At 59.7% G+C, this 16429-nt stretch overlaps 2 protein-coding genes across 2 annotated transcripts in view; both read left to right on the top strand.

The window, feature by feature from the left end:
* Positions 1 to 6111, top strand: part of NAT16 (N-acetyltransferase 16 (putative)) — an 8308-nt gene extending 2197 nt beyond the window's left edge. The window contains exons 2-4 of the mRNA XM_045285823.1: positions 2378 to 2753; positions 3447 to 3671; positions 4149 to 6111. Of these exons, the coding sequence (XP_045141758.1) occupies positions 2378 to 2753; positions 3447 to 3671; positions 4149 to 4721 (1174 nt within the window). The 3' untranslated portion in view covers positions 4722 to 6111. The remainder of the gene's footprint in view (positions 1 to 2377; positions 2754 to 3446; positions 3672 to 4148) is intronic.
* A 4916-nt stretch (positions 6112 to 11027) lies between these two features.
* VGF (VGF nerve growth factor inducible) lies at positions 11028 to 14020 on the top strand. Its single transcript, XM_004705611.2, has 2 exons — positions 11028 to 11203; positions 11723 to 14020. Exon 2 carries the CDS (start codon positions 11744 to 11746, stop codon positions 13586 to 13588), a length of 1845 nt encoding a protein of 614 aa, XP_004705668.1. The 5' UTR covers positions 11028 to 11203; positions 11723 to 11743; the 3' UTR covers positions 13589 to 14020.
* Positions 14021 to 16429: the final 2409 nt, after the last annotated feature.

Raw genomic sequence — 16429 nt, 5'->3', positions numbered from 1 at the left:
CTTCTTCTTGGAGTGGGGTCCAGGCGATGCCAGAACTACATTTCCCACAGTGCCCTGGAGGATGGAGCAGGCTCTGACTTTGCCCAGACACCTATGGGACTGCAGTTTCCCTGGAGGGGGTCGGAGGGCACTGTGGGAGGGTGGGGGAAGACGTGTCAGACTGTGGAGAAAGGTCTTGGGAGCTTCAGCTTGGCCTGAAGCCCTAAACTGCCTCCAAGGGCACCCACCTTCCCCCAGGGGATAAGAAATCTTTGCTTCTATCCCCCACCTCCACCCCCACCCCCATCTGAAAAAAGGGTTTGGGGCAGGGGAAGGATACTTTGACAAGCAATTCCTTCTTTACTGTGGCCCTGTGAGAACTTCTTGTCTGCTTCCAAAAAAACCTCCCTGAGAAATGCAAGCACACTTTGGATCTAATCTCCCTGTAAGCAAGGGAGGGAGAATTGGAGGCCAGGAGAGGCTGCCTTCCAGATGTCAGGCATCTGTCCACCCCACTCCCTACCTCGCCCCTCCCCCCACACACACACACTTGATAGGAAGTGTCAGACATCATCACTGAACTATATCAGCATGTATTTTTTCTGGGACAGCAGATGGCATTAGTAGTCTGACATTTTGGAGCTAGACTTGTACAATTGTGTGATGGCCTAAAGGTTCCTGAGAATTGGGGGAGGAAAGTGGAGGTTTCCTCAACTTAGCGTACCAAAGACCTTTGATAACTTTCAAAAAAGCGAAAACAAGCAACCCCCCTAGCAATCTATTAAAACCCACTGCTAGTGAGTCAATTCCTACTCACAGCGGACCCTGCCGGACACGGTAGAATTGTCTCATCTTTCTCCAAAAGAGCAGTTGATGACCTTGCCTTTAGCAGCCCAAGGCATGACCCACTACATCACCAGGGTTCCTTTGATTCCTATCAAAACCCCAAACCAAACTCACCACCATTCAGTCAACTCCAACTCCCAACAACTTAATAGGGTGGTTTTCCGAGACAGTAACTCTTTACAAGAGCAGATAAGTCTCCTCTTTGTCCCACAGAGAGGGCGATGGTTTTGGATGGTTGACTTTGTGGTTAGTAGCCATAACCACTAAGCCACTAAGTCTAGATTCCTATCAAGGACTCAGTAAGGCTTGCCTTCCCTCTTCCACCTGGATTTGGGAATCCAGATATAGCATAAAGATATATGACCCTGACTGGCCTTGAGAGCCGGGGAACTTAACTTTTAGCCTGGCTCTGCCCAATCTGCGCTACCTTCCACCAAGGTTCATAACTTCCCTGACCTCAAATGTGCTCTCTGTGAAATCATGTGGTCTGGAATGATCCTAGCTGAAATCTCTGTTTATGATTCTGGCTGGATGATGGCTTCTCCACACCTAGCCCGAGGGGAATCGGGTTGAAAAAAAGGAGATGGACCCTTTATTTAGAGGTTGCGCCTATATCGTAGTATCCCTGCTCACTTAAGCTGTGATTAGGGCAGGGAACAGCATCTCATTCCCAAACCCACCGCTGGGACTTCCCCCACCAAACTAGGTAGCGCTCTTGTAAAATACAAGCCCAATCAATAAGCGCTCCCATAGAAGAGCTGGTGTGTCTGCTTCCTGGGAGGCTGGTTAGTGGGACTTAATGTAGGTTATGAGAGGGGGGCAGTGTGGTTGGTTGGAATAGAAAAGGAGAGAGGAATTTGATGGCTTGAAGGGGGGGGTGTGGCTTTTGTTGGCTTGGGAGGAAGGACCTGCCATTTTCTAGGTCATCTCCCCATGTGGCCGATTCTCTCTGGCTCATGTTTGTGTGTGTGCAGGGGGTTGGAGGGGCTACTGGCACAGCAATGTGGAGGACAGCTAGCCTTGACCTGCCCCTTCCTTGGCTCTGGGATAAGTGGCCAAGGTGATGAGGTGGGGGGTTGAGCCCTTTGCTCTTCCCTGGGAGTAGGGAGTGGAATGCTGCAGTCCTGGAGATCTTGAGTGATTGGAGTGAGGCCTTTGAGTGGGTAAACAAATAAACACTGCTGGTGAGTCCTTGTGACCTATAGGACAGCGTAGAACTGCCCCATGTGTGTTTCTGAGACTATAATGCTTCAGGAGTAAAAATCCCTGTCTTTCTGGTGAGGAGTGGCTGGTGGTTTCAAACTGCCGGCCTTGAGGCTAGCAGCCCAATGCTTAGCCACGACACTACCTGGCTGCCTCCATTTTTTACTCCCTCCAGAGACTGTCTCACCTTTGTGCCCTTGAGAAGTGACTGGTCTTGGCTTGGGGAAGAACCCCGAGGGGGCCCTGCATTTACAGTATGGCTGGTGAGGCCAAAGCCAGGATTTCTAAAGGGGCTGATGTTTGTGGAAAGGGAAGCTGATCTCTTTGTTGGGCTCTTCTTTTTCTGCAGGGTAATGAAGCTTGAAGCCCTTTGTGGTCTAGCCCCTCCAGAAGTCCCTAATCCAGAAAAGGAGGCGGTGCCAGATGCCGAGCTGAGCTCCAAGTCGAGGCCACAGGATGCAGGGGCCAAGGTCAAGGCCCTGGGAGTCAGGCCCAAGCCTGCACCAGAGTTGGGGGATGAGGCCCAGGCCCTGGGAGCCGAGGCAGGGCCTGAGACTGAGACTGAGCCGCTGGACTTCGTGATGGCCACTGAACGGGAGTTTGAGGAGGTGCTGGCCATCTCAGGGGGCATCTACGGCGGCCTTGACTACCTTCCCAGCCGCTACCACAGCTGGCTCCGGGACCCCAACCGCACTGTGGTGCTGGCCAAGCGTAATGGAGGCGTGGTGAGAGCTGCGGGGTGGATGCGTGCATCTTAGGTAGAAGGGGGCGCCTCTCCTGCAGCCCTTGTTTGGTGGCTGAGGACAGAGGATCGGCAGTGGTAAGGAAGAGTACTAAGTGTAGCTCCTGGGGCTAGGCCGCTGAGGGGACGTGGCGATCTCCAAATAATGTTAGGAGCCTGCTGGAGTGAGACCTGCGAGGCTTAAGGAGTTTCTGGGGGCTGGGGCACCAAAGGAGCATAGGCCATGTATATTGAGCTGGGTGGGAACAGCTACAGTGGAGCCAGGGTTCCCTGAACAGGCGGATCTTGTCTAAAGAAGTCTTGAATGGAGAAAGCAGGACCCTGGCTAGGATCAGCTGGGGGGCGGGGCAAAGCGGGTCAGTCTCCTGATGAGTTCTCGAGGGCGGAGCCAAAGCGAGGGGCGTGGCGAGCCGGCCAGGACACAGTACACCTGCTGAGCTAGAGCGACTGCCGAGGTGGAAGAGACCCTAGCCGCTAGTAGCAAAGACGGTCGGCCTGCTCCAGACCCGAGATCTGAGTGCTGAAGAGCGCTTCCCAGGCAGGCCTCCGTCTCCGGTCTGGCGCCCGGGATGGTGATGACGGAGTCTCAGCGTGTGGGAAAAGGCCAGTCCTGCGAGACGACGACCCTGGCAGGGCAGTGTCGGGAAGGGGACACCCTAACGGCCTCGGTCCGCAGATCGCGCTCGAGTCGGTGCACGTGATCGACGCGGGGGAGACGGCGCTGGTGGAGGGGCTGCGCGTGGCGCCCTGGGAGCGTGGCAAGGGCGTGGCCGGGCTGCTGCAGCGTTTCTGCTCGCAGCTGGCCAAGCGACAGTACCCTGGGATCAAGGTGACACGACTTACCCGGGACGACCAGCTGAGCCCCCGAGAGCTGAAGAAATACCGTCTAATCACTAAGCAGGTGAGAAGGTCCTGGTGCGCTCTGGTGGCCTGGCCTCTCCCCTGGGTGCAGGAGCTTCCCCTCCGGTCCTCTAGACAACCAAGGACTTCCTCTCTGGGCCCTTCTGCTCTGCGGGAGCGAAACAGATCCCGATCCTCTGCAAACCTCGAGACTGGAAAAGATTGGAGAACGCAGGAATTGGAATTTAAGTGGTCCGGCTTTTGCCCTGCGCACTTCCCTCCCCGCCATCTGGCTTTTTGGTCCCACCCACCCACTCTGGATGCTTCCTACACCCTTCTTTGCCAGCCTCCCTCCCCCCGGCCTGCCTCCCCCCTCCCCCCAGCCCTCTAGCTTGCAACTTCGACATTGGTCTCACTCCTCCTTGGGGACCCGAACGCTCGGACCCCTTGTCCCTGGTCCTTCCCGAGGGACCTGGTGTGGGCATGAAGAGGGCGAAGGTCGGGCATAGGACCTTTCTGTTCCCCGTGTTCTCCGCAGGGCATCCTTTTGGTTCGATTCAACGCGTCAGAGCTGCTGGCGGGGCTGGGTGCGCGGCTGGCGGCGCTGCGGGCCTCCGGCACTTTCTCGCCCTTGCCCACCGAAGCCGTGTCCGAGGCCAGCGGCGACGTGGCGCGCCTCCTACTGTCTCCCTCGGTGCAGCGCGACGTGCTCCCGGGAAGTACTATCATCCAGGACTGGCAGCCCTATCAGCCGAGCGAGAGCAACCTGCGCCTGCTGGCCGCCAAGAGCCTGGAGTGGCGGGTGGATAGCCGCGCGCGGCCCCGCGTGCTCACGCTGTGCACGCGCCCCTTTCCCATCCCGCACGGTGGCGATGGCACCTGGCGCTGCCTCAACATCGACGCTTTCGGCAATGATGGCGCGCAGGTGCAGAGCCAGCTGCTCTGGCACCTGCAGCGCCAGGCCCCGCGTCTGGCTGGCCTCAATGTCATGTGTCAGCTCTTTCTGGCTCCCCAGCTGTGGTCACAACTGGCCGACTTCTGCCAGACCGGCCTGGGGCTAGAGCTGGTCAAGGGTTATACAGAACAGTGCCTGCTGGAGGCGGATCTCTGAGGTCCCCCCTTCTCAGGGAGAGGGCTGCTGGGGAGGCAGAAGAAGAGATGCACTTTAGGGCCTTCCACTTCCGCAGGTTTCCCGCTCAGCTCCGCCCCCCTGCCAATTCCAAGCTCCGCTCTCCCTCTGCCTGCTGGAGCGTGCTTCGACGCCCGTCCCTTCCGAGGCCTTGCCCCTGGTCCCACCCCTTCCTTAGACCCCTCTGTCCGCCAGCTTGCCTCTAGCGCCCCCAGCCTGACCTCACTGCTGGCTAGGAGCGAGTTCCTTGCGCTGCTGTGGTCTACGCCCTCCTCTTTCCTGCCTCCATGCAGGCGTCTGAGCCCCCGCCTCTCCCAGCCTGTCGCCCTAGCCTGGGAGTGAATGCTACCCTACTTGGCTTCTCCCAACCCCTCCCTTCTCCCCCACTTCCTGGTCCTGGAAGCCGGGAGCAGTGTGCAGTGACGGGTACCGGACCAAGAGCTCAGCCTCAATGAGCTTTCTTCCTCCCGCCCTTTCTCCAGCCGTTCCAGAGGAGCCCCACAGCCTCCAAGGGTCCCCTCCCCTGTCGCACCCCACGCCGCTCAGCCGCTCTCACCAGCAGCGTCTCTTTAGGGGCCGCTTTCTTTCCCCCCCTGCCCGCCTCATCCCTCGCCCAGTGCAATACAGAGAGGTCCTGCGAATGGAATACATTTCTGATGCCCCGCCATTCGGCCCCCTGATTACATTCTGGCTATGCACCTTCTAGAGAGCCTGCCCCGCCAATTTTGCATGAGATGACTACTTCACAGCACCCCCGTGCCCCGCAAACCACCAGGGGGTTCTGGCTGGAGAGTTTGGTGCAATGGAGGGCCGGTCCCTCAGCCTGGGGTAGGGGGCGTCGCCTGGTTTCAACCAGGCTGCCTTAGAACGCGACCAGAGCCCCCCCCCAACCCGGTTCTCTCTCTCTCTCTGTCTCTGTTCACTCTTCTTAGACTTTGGAGAGTGTTCTATTTAAATGTTCATAGTAATGGCTGCCTGTATTTGTATAGCACTGTCTCCGGTCCTGGATTTCCGCGCGGAGGCTCTGAAAGATCAAAGCGGCGCCATCCCAGTCACTCTAGTAACTGAGTGGGAGAGTGGTGGTGGTGGGGGGGCGCTCCAAAGAAACAGAACCCAGGTCTCCCACGCTCCGAGTGTGGCCCTGGACTTGGGTAGGGATTCTTTTGACAGCTAGCCCAGGGCTACCTGGGGATGGAGTTCGGGGAGTGGTCGGAAGAGGGCGCCAGGAAGGCCGAGGGTAGGCGAAAGGACTGCTCCACCACTTTCCCAGCCCCGCAGTTGGTGGCTGTGTTGCCCCTTCCTGCTTCATGTGCCCGGCCACGCTGCCACTCTGGCCATCGCTGTATTGCAATAAAATGAATCCTTTGCCCGCCCTCTGTGTCTGTTTCACTTAATGGGGAGGGTTGAGCTGCATCACACCCCACCCTCCTTCCCCAACAGCCTGTATTCGAGAAGATCTCTAAGCCCCGTGGCCATGGGACTAATGACTTCCTGGGGGTGGGGTGGGGGGGACGGAGGAGGGCTGCTGGTCCTGTGAGCCCCCGCACCCACCCTAGCCAAGCGGGCTGAGAGAAGCGGCTGCCCAGAACCGTGCCTCCCAGCCAAGCCTCTGGGTTCGCTTTGCCGGAACTGGGGAGCTTGCTGCCGCCCCAATCTGGGGTTTCTTCGCCACTCGCAAGTTTCACTTGGCAACCAGGACGAGCCTCCGGATCCAGTCGCCTAACTCCTAACTCTCCACCTGGCATTCCCGATTCCGGGAAGGGCACAGTGCGGTGGTGAAGGGGACAGGGAAGAGGGAACGTGGGCTCCGCCCCCCGGAGCTGAGCTCCGAAGCTGCGGAGACTGCGCTCCCGAAAAGTAACACGCGGGGGCGCCAGGACGCGTGCTCCCGCGGGCGAGGCAGCGCGAGGTGGTTTCCATCTGTGTGAGTGTGTCCATGTGCGTCTTTGTGTGTCTGCGTTTCTGTTCCTGTGTGTACGAGGCCAAGGGTGTCAGAGTAGGAGATTATCGGAACGAGGGGCCAGGTGTACCCCAGGAACAGGGGCTCCAAGTGGTTTTCTTTTTGCTTTGTTTGTATGAGGGTGATGCTTGATCTGTTACTACGTACGCGTGGATAGCGAGGCAGGCGACTTCTGGGCATCGTCGCGGGTGCACAGTGCGACCGACGTCTTGGATTTTCAAAGTCGCATTCCTGGAGCGCTCTGATCGCCTCCCCGGAAAAGTAAGGAGGGCTGTCCAGGTGAATCTCCAGTTCCCCTGGTCACATCCCGAGCATAGGTGACACTGCCAGGCGAGGTGTGACATTGTTTGTGTAAGTGGGTGTGTCCCTGAATCTTGGTGGAACTGCACGCTAGAGTGCCCTATGTGTTTGGCAGGTTAATGTTGGAGGGGCTGGTTCCACCCACCATTTCCTGGCTCAGGTTAATTGGTGGACCCCCACCCCGTCCCCCATCATGGTGATATGGGGCCTTTTTCCTTCCTCCGTCTCTCCAGTAGCTGTCTCTGTATCTCTCCCCATCTCTGTTTCTCTCCCTTCCGTTCTTGGTGACTCATCTATGCGGCATTGTCCTCCCCTCCCCCCTCGCTGGGTCTCCCTTCCCCCCACTCAGAAGTGGGTAAGGGTCTGAGGGAATGGAACCCTAGGACTGAAAACCAAGGTGGGCGCCTCCCTTCTGCTGCTCATCTGGTTTCTAGGACCCACCAGCTGCCCCTCAGCCCTCTCCTTGGACAATTTCCTGCCCAAGGCTCCTTATCCTACGCAACTGGGTGGACAAGGGAATAGGGCAAGAATTCATTCTCATGAGATTATCTTGGGGATGGGGAGGATGCTCAGCACCTTCTTTCAGCTCAAAGCAGAGACCCCCCCCCCTCTCATAAAGTGTTCCCCTCTCTGCCTGCTCCCCTCCAGCTGACGCAATGCAAGGCTGCAGAGGTGAGTCACTAGTGGGGTGGAGAAGGAAAGGGGGGTGGTGAGCTGCTGGTGGGGCTCCAAGCCCCCACCTCTCTCCCAACCCTTCTAAAACAAAACACTCAGGGCTCTGCCTCCCTCCCCCAGGTTTGCCTAGATCAGTTTAGATTATTACTTTGCTGGACCTCGGACTTCCCCACCACCACCACCCGCCCCCTCACCTCGCCTGCTGAGTATAGGAGATTCAGAAATTAAGATAGAAAGTGATGGATTTAAAACAACTTAGAGTCAACCCCAGCCTGCCCCGTCTCAGCTCTGCGGGTTCCAGATTTCTCTGGAAAAGTCAAGGAACCTGCCCCTAGACCAGCACTTTTCCCTGAAGCCCTTAGTGGCAGCAGGGTATGGAAGACACAATGTGCCCCAGGGAGATGAGGATGGGTGAATGAGCTGGTCCAGGGAGGAAGGATGAAGAGAGACAGAAGCAGACCCAGAGATTCAGACACCTGGCAGGCATGTGGGGACAGTCACCAAGTCTAGGGCTCCTACTCAGCTGCCCTCTTCTTCACCTTGGGTTGTCTCTTTTTCTTCATTCCTCTTGGGGTGTCTGTGACTGGAACAGCTCCCTGGGCCCCCTGGGGAGGAGGGGTTGGGTGGGGCGTTAAGGGAAAATGGAGGAATGAACAGAGGAACTCTCTAGAAACAAGGAAAGAGTGACCTCAAACTTGGGGGTCCCAAGGGGAGGGACTTGGATACTGAGGCTCTATTGTTCAAAGATGTAGAGAGAGAGAGAGGGGTGAATGGGCGGTGGTCAGGGAAGGTCATAGACACGTGGAAGTGGCAGGCATAGAGGGACACAGGCATCTACACATGGCCACATGAAGGACCAAGGAAGCCAGGTGCCCTTCTCATGCACCCCAGCAGATGCCGAGGACAGTGGGCACTCCGGACTCCTAAGCACACAGAAATGAGCAGCCAGAGAGGCCAGAAGACATATACTGAGACTCAGCTGCCTGCACACAGGCACACACGCAGCCACAGATTAGAGCAAGTGATCCTGTATGTGGTTTGGAAAGACTATCACCCCTATTTGATCTTTATCTGATGAAATACACAATCGGTCCGGCCACCCCCCTTCCCACCCATCCCCCTAGCTCTGTGCTGTCTACACACAAATGTCTACGCACACAACGTGTATATGCACACTCAGGTGCATGCGAACGTTTCTCTGTGTGCCGGCCTCTTGGCATCTCTCGCTTGGTCTCTGTCTCTTAGCCTCATCAGCCTAGCAGTCTGCCCTCCTGACTCCCTTCCTCCCACCCTCCGCGCTTCCTTCTCCCTCCGATGGCTTCCCCTCCCCCCTCCCCTCCAGATGTCTGAGCCATCTCCCGGTGATTCATCCTCCTCAGGAAGGTAACGTGACCCCCTCCCCATTCCACCGGCTCTGGAGCATGGAGTCTGGGAAGATGAAGGGGAGATGGGGAATGGGAAAAAGAGGAGGGCTGGCAGAGAGAAAGGGAGGGGGGCTGCAGAGAGAAAGGGAGGGGGGCTGCAGAGTCATGGGGTGGGCGAGGCACTCCGGCAGGGTCTCCCGCTCCCCCTCTCCCTTCTCTTTGACATCTCCATAATCCTCTTGGCTTTCAGATGATTTTTTTCTCCTTTAGCTTGTTCCTTCCACCAATCTCAGATTTCTTTCTTTTCTTCTCCTCCCACTAATGACTCCCCCTTCTCCTTCCTCTTTCCCCGCAGAGCTGATGGGTTTTCTTCTGGGAAAGTCAAGCCACTGATGGAAGCGAGAAGCCACGGCTGGCTATAGTGGGAAAGCAAGAGAGAGAGAGAGGGAGGGAGAGAGGGAGAGAGAGAGAGAGAGAGAGAATAGGAAAAATGAGGAGGGGGTGAGAGACTCACTCCAAAGCACCCCTGAGCCCCTAACAGACAACCTGGGTTCATTACGGAACTCTCAGGGTTTGCGTGCCCGATGTGTGCCACAAGCACCCCTATGTCCGCAATTCTTGTGTGACTGGTGTGTGTCATTGTCACTGCCTCCCAGTTCCCTTCCCTCCCCTGCCCACGCCCCTGCATCTCTCTCGGCCGGTACTGCAGCCCCTCCAGCCTCCTTCCCTCCCTTCATTCCTGCAGTGGAGGCTCTACTCGCTTACCTCTCCCCTCCTCTGCCCCCTCCCCATTTCCGTCCTCCCGCCCCCGCCCACGGTCGGTCTCCCTTCACCGGACCCGGCTTGCTGATGGATTCTCTTTGCGCAGTCTGTACGTCATCGCCCCCCAGCCCCCACTCCCACCCCCGGAACCTCTAGCTCTCCAAGCCCCCGGCCCCAACCCCTCTGGCCGGAGATACGGACGAAAGGTCTGTGGGGGCGAGTAGGAAGGTCTCTGACGTTGTAGGCACCCCTCCCTACTCTTTCAGGTCATGAGGAGAGAGCCGGAGTTGAGTCACCCCCCCACCTGCGCAACCCCCTCCCCACCTGATGTGTGCTCGCCCTCCAAACGTCCTTCGAGGGGGGAAGAAGCGGTGGGAGGGGAAAAAAGCAGGAGGAGGGTGGGGAGAGGTGGGCTGAGGGGCGCTCCGCGGGGGGCGCCGACCTACGCTGCAATCCACGGGACACAAGGGCAGACACACGTTTCTTCAGGCACGCACCTGCCGTGAGCAGATACGACCCACCGGCACACGTCCTTAGCCTAGCCCTCTTCCTAGACTCAGACCCTTCCGCAAGATCCACCCTGCTGCCCCGACCCTAGGTCCCCACCGCAGACCGGAGGACAGAGCCCGGAGGCGGGCAGGTCCATCCCTCCGAGGGTTCACACCGTCCTTGGGCGGGTTCCCCAAGGACCGCGACGCTGGGAGTAGCAGCGGGTCTCCTTCCCGGCTTTCTAGCTCTTATCGGCCCCGCTTCCCAGTAAGGATCGCCAACTGGGGCCCAGTCAGGTGCTGGGGAGGTCTCTGTCCTAGCCTGCTCAGCGGGGCGGACTCCAAGTGGCGGCGGCGGCGAGTGGCTCCATTGCCCACCCTTCCCGCCTTCCAGGGCCTCGGCATCCACCCTTCCATTCAATCTTTCATTCATTCATTCATCCTTTTCTCCTCGTCCCTCCTTCATTCATTCATAGACCCCTGCCCCGCCCGTCTCCCCATTTCATTCATTCATTCATTCATTCATTTCCCGGCGTCTGGCTAGCGCACACCCCTCCAGCATAGGTCCCTCAACACGCAGGCGCGGGCTCGAGCGACGCGCACCCTCCAATCGCTGGGCGCCCGCCCGCTACCCCATGAATGAACATTGACGTCAGCGGGGCGGGGCGCGCCCACGTGACTCCGCGCTCTCCTCTTTATAAGGCGGCGGCGGCGCGGGCGCTGTCCAGCGTGCTGAAGCCGGAGCTCCGAGCCGCGCGGACACAGCTGAGCCCAGCCCACTGGACGTCAGACTTCTCCCGTCGCTCGCTCCCCATCCACCCACCGTTCGGAGCCGAGGCGGAGTCCTCCCGATCTTCCCCTGCCTCTACCCTGCCCCGAGCCTCCTCTCCAACTCCCGCGTCGTGGCACCACCTGGTAAATACTCCGCTGTCCCTTTCTCAAACCCTCAGCAGCCATGGGCGTGAGGGAGGGTTCTCTCTCCCTGTTGGGGGTATTGAAAACGCAGTGGGGGAGCCCCTGGTAAAGGCTCCTGGTAAATGGGGAGTTGCCGGTCTCCTCCGGCTGCAGTCGCCCACGCACCATCGGGGAGTCCTGGGGGGGGCGGGAGCAGAGATTCCCTACACGCCCCCCCAGCCTTATCCGTGCTGCTAAGTACGTGGGCGAGGGCAGTGTGATGGCTCAGGGGAGGGGGCGAGGAAGAATTGGGAGGGCGAGGGACGCGGGGCGGGCGTTCCTTCCCCATTTACACCACTCCAGAGATCTGCACCAGCGCCAACCTTCTCTTCAGGGTAAGGTTGTTGGGGGAAGTAGGGAAGCCCCTGATTTCCTGGTTAAAGGTGGAGCGGGGTGGGGGGGGGAGAAGGATAGGTAGCGTTGGAAAACGGGGAATTCCTACTGAAATCCCTTCTTTCTTGGACCCTTCTCTCTTCACAGCCTCGAGCAGCACCCTTGGTCATGGAAACCCTGCAGCTGCTGGCTTCTGCCCTCTTCTGCTGCCTTCTATTGATCAGGGGGTTGGGAGCAGCGCCCCCGGGACGCCCTGAGGCGCAGGCACCTCCTTTCAGCTCTGACCATAAAGTGGCAGTAGCTGGAGACCCAGTGCCCGGGTCCAAGGAGGGCAGCCCCCCCGAGGTCCGAGCTGCTCGGAATTCCGAGGCGCAGGACGAAGGCGATCTCTTCCAGGGCGTGGATCCCCGGGCGCTGGCCGCGGTGCTGCTGCAGGCACTCGACCGGCCGGCCTCGCCCCCAGCATCAGGCGGCTCCCAGCAGGGGCCGGAGGACGAGGGGGCAGAGGATCTGCTGACCGAAACCGTGCGCAGCCAGACCCACAGCCTCCCGGTGCCGGAGACCCAAGCGCCTCCGGTGCCGCCTCGCCCCCAGACTCAGGAGGAGAGTGGTCCCGAGGGCTACCCTACCGAAGAGCTGGAGGCCCTGGCGTCCTTACTCCAGGAACTGCGAGATTTCAGTCCCAGCAACGCTAAGCGGCAGCAAGAGACGGCGGCCGCCGAGACAGAGACCCGTACGCACACGCTGACCCGTGTCAACCTGGAGAGCCCCGGGCCGGAGCGCGTGTGGCGCGCTTCCTGGGGAGAGTTCCAGGCGCGCGTCCCCGAGCGCGCGCCCCTGCCACCTCCCGGCCCCCCGCAATTCCAGGCGCGTATGTCCGAGAGTGGGTCCTTGCCCGAAGCCCACCGGTTCGGGGAAGGGGTGTCTTCCCCCAAAGCACACCTGGGAGAGGCACTGGCACCCTTGTCCAAGGCGTACCAAGGCCTGGGAGCCTCCTTCCCCAAGGCGCGCCGGCCGGAGAGCTCGCTCTTGGGCGGCTCCGAGGCGGGGGAGCGCCTCCTACAGCAGGGGCTAGCGCAGGTAGAGGCTGGGCGGCGGCAGGCGGAGGCCACTCGGCAAGCCGCGGCGCAGGAGGAGCGACTGGCAGACCTGGCCTCGGACCTGCTGCTCCAGTATCTGCTGCAGGGCGGGGCTCGGCCGCGCGGCTTGGGGGGCCAGGGGCTGCCGGAGAAGGTGGAGCCGGCGAGCCCGAGGGAGGCGGAGGCGGAGCAGGAGAGGCGCGGCGGGGAGGAGAGGGAGGAAGAAGAGGATGAGGAGGCGGCGGAGGCGGAGGCGGAGGCGGAGGAGGCGGAGAGGGCGCGGCAGAACGCGCTCCTGTTCGCCGAGGAGGAGGAGGACGCCGAAGCCGGAGCCGAAGACAAGCGCTCCCAGGAGGAGACGCCCGGCCACCGGCGGGAGGGGGCCGAGGAGGGCGGGGAGGAGGAGGACGACGACGATGACGAAGAGATGGACCCGCAGACCATCGATAGCCTCATTGAGCTGTCCACCAAACTGCACCTGCCAGCCGACGACGTGGTCAGCATCATCGAGGAGGTGGAAGAGAAGCGGAAGCGGAAGAAGAACGCCCCTCCCGAGCCGGTGCCGCCCCCCCGGGCCGCGCCCGCTCCCACCCACGTCCGCTCCCCGCAGCCCCCACCCCCGGTTCCCGCGCCCGCTCACGACGAGCTGCCCGACTGGAACGAGGTGCTCCCGCCCTGGGATCGGGAGGACGAGCTGTATTCCCCGGGCCCCTATCACCCTTTTCCCAACTACATCCGGCCGCGGACACTGCAGCCACCGGCCGCCTCGCGCCGCCGCCACTACCATCACGCCCTGCTGGCTCCGCGCCACCCTCTCGGCCCCGAGGCCCAGGCGCGGCGCGCGCAGGAGGCGGCCGAGGCGGAGGAGCGGCGGCTGCAGGAGCAGGAGGAGCTGGAGAATTACATCGAGCACGTGCTGCTCCGGCGCCCGTGACCCGCCGGGCTCCGCCCGGGCACTTCCCCCTCCGTGTCCCCCCTCAGTGTTTGCATGCGCCCTGGCCCCGGCCCCGCCCTCCCTCGCCCGCGGGCCCCGCCCCGCCCCAGGGCTGTGCCAAGATCTGTCAAACCTCTTCCTGGATCCGAAGCCCAAATTCCCACACTCACCCTTGGGTGACCTGGGGGCCAGTCTGGGTGGGCCCGCGGTTTGTGCGAATTCCTTCCCCAACGCCCCCCTTCCCCTCCCCCCACTGAAACCTGAAAACTGCCGTTCCAGTGAGTTGTGAAGACGTGTGTCTGTCTCCCCCTTGGTGTCCCACGACCCCCATCCCCCCTTCAGATCGCTGTGAACTGACCCCCTTTCCTTCTCTGTTGTAAATACCCCTCACGGAGGAAATAGTTTTGCTAAGAAATAAAAGTGACTATTTTAGTAGGACTTTGTTCTCCCTTATTCACCCGTCCCCTTGGGCCTGCTGGGGCCTTCACAAGGGGCGGTGAGGGAAACGCCAGTCACCCCTCTGCCCATCACAGCAGAAAGGAAGGTGAGGTCACTTCAGGCAGTATTGGGGGCAGCAGACAGCATACACCCACTCAGAAGCCCTAAATTCCCCTTTGGGCTGAGGGAGAAAAACCCAACTGCCATCACATCTGACTCATGGCGGGTCTATAGAGGGTTTCTGTAGGGGAGTAAAAAGCCTCATCTTTCTCCCCAGTGGCTGCTGGTTTGGCAGTTAGCAGCCCAGCATGTAACCAGCTGAGGGATGAGGCAGTCAGTAGGCCATTTCCCCTCGGGGTTTGGCAATGAGCCACCAGGGAGATGCCACCTGTCCAAGTCCGGTGGAGGGTGGGAGTGGCAGGGTAGCTTCTCCACTGCCCGGTCCATCTCCTGGCCAGCTGCCCTCTCCTTTCTGGAACCACCACCTTTCCAGGTCCCATCCACTAACCTACGTGAGTAGGCTGCTAACCAATGCAAGGTCAGCCTTGGAACCTATGAGCTTCACTCCCAGGGAGGGAAGGCTGGAGGGAGGGAGACAAGGCTGTCTGCACCTGAGCCTCTGAAACCCAGAGGCAGCCCTACTCTGCCCTCACAGGGCCCCTGACCAGAAGCATACTTGCCAGGAGGAGCCCGGGGTGCCACTAAGGGGTCAGCACTGGGCTGTGCTAGCAAGGTCAACAGTTCAAAACCACCGGGAAAGAGAGATGAAGGCTCGGAAACGATACGGGGTCTCCAGGAGAAAGACGAGGCTTCTGCTCCTCTATCTGAAGCCCTCCACAGCAGTGGTTCTCAACCGTCCTAAAGCCTCCACCCTTTAAGACAGTTTCTCATGTGGTGGTGACACCCAACCATAAAATTATTTTCGCTGCTATTTCATCACTGTCATTTTGCTACTGTGATGAATCGGGGGACACCTGTGAAAGGGTTGTTCGACCCCCACAGGGGTCACGGCCCACAGGTTGAGAACCACTGCTTTACAGGGTGCAACTTTGAATTGCAACGGACTTGGGTACAGTGGGTTTTCTTACTCACTTGCCATAGAAGGGAGATGAGGCTTTCTACTCCTGCAGAAACCCACAGGGGCAGTTATATAGGGTCCCTGAGTCGGCATTGACTCCATAGCAGGGAGCTTGGTTTGTCACTTGCCAGGAACTATGGAGAACAGGAATGGGCCGCCCCAACACCCTCAGGCCCTCCTCCACCCTCTCCTAAACAGGGGATGTGTCCTCACCACTGAACCCCTCCCTCCTCCAATCAAAAGCGGGGTGCATGCAAAGCTGCCACCCCCACCTGACACCCAGGCCCGGCTCACCAGGAGAGCGGATCGATGCCACTTCCAGAGGAAGTGCTCCTTCCTGGTAGGGGCAGCTGGGGTCCGAGAGCTGGGGAGAGGCCCCGAGCACACACGTCCTCAGGAAGGGCCGCCCGGTTCAAGGCCTGGCACCCAGTCCACTGTACAACAGATGTGGTTTTAGCAGACGGTATTGCAAGACACACACTTAGACCCAGAAAAGGCTCCTTTGTTCATCCCTAGAAATTCCCATGGAGCGGGGTCTGCCTGTGACTAAATTTGGCAGCCCTTTGTGGGGAAGAGGGGAGCAGGCAGTGTTCCCTGGGCCTCCTGACAGATCCCAGCAGTCAGTCCTGTCTCCCTCACTGAGACCAAGGCACGCAAAGTCCAGAAAGGGTTTTCCTTTTATTGTAGAAGAAAGGAGGGGGGGAAAAGTCAGACCCGCCCAACCACCCCATTAGCTCTTGAATCATCCTGCACGTGGAGGGAGGAAGGTCAGGTCACAGTCTCTCACAGAACTCTCCCTTCCCCCAACCCTTCCCTCAAGGTGGCAAGGTTAGAAAAAAATTAACTGTTGTCCCTCCCCTGACACTGTGGCACTGAGAGCAGGCAGGGCGGGCAGGCCCTCCAGGGGCAGTGGCCCCTGAGAGGGCAGAGGGGGGCGGGGAGAGGGTGGAGGTAGGCTATGGGGGCAGGGAAAAAGAGAAGAACCCTGGACATGTCTCCCTTTAACCTGATGTATTTATATATGTACAGTTAGAAGGGAAGGGAGGGGGGAGGCCAGCGATGAAATCCAAAGAGCACCCCATCTCTATCACATTTTCGACCCCCACCCCCTTCTGCCTCAGGTAGGAAAAGGGAAAACGGGGGATGTGGGGGATGTTGGTAGAGAGGGAATGTTTGCGGGTCCTGAGCCTGCAGCTCACTCCACAAGAAGGTGAGGGGGCAGCCAGGTAGGTGTGTGTGTGGGGGGGCGGGGGGGCTCAGCTCGGGCCCACGGAGACGGCGAGATGCCACTGGCCCCGGTTACACACACCAGGGCTAGGCCAGGC

Source organism: Echinops telfairi, unplaced genomic scaffold, assembly GCF_000313985.2.
Source record: "Echinops telfairi isolate 266 unplaced genomic scaffold, ASM31398v2 ScPeMD7_5;HRSCAF=22, whole genome shotgun sequence".
NCBI classification, from domain to species: Eukaryota; Metazoa; Chordata; class Mammalia; order Afrosoricida; family Tenrecidae; genus Echinops; species Echinops telfairi.
This window is presented reverse-complemented; position numbering and strand designations above follow the sequence as displayed.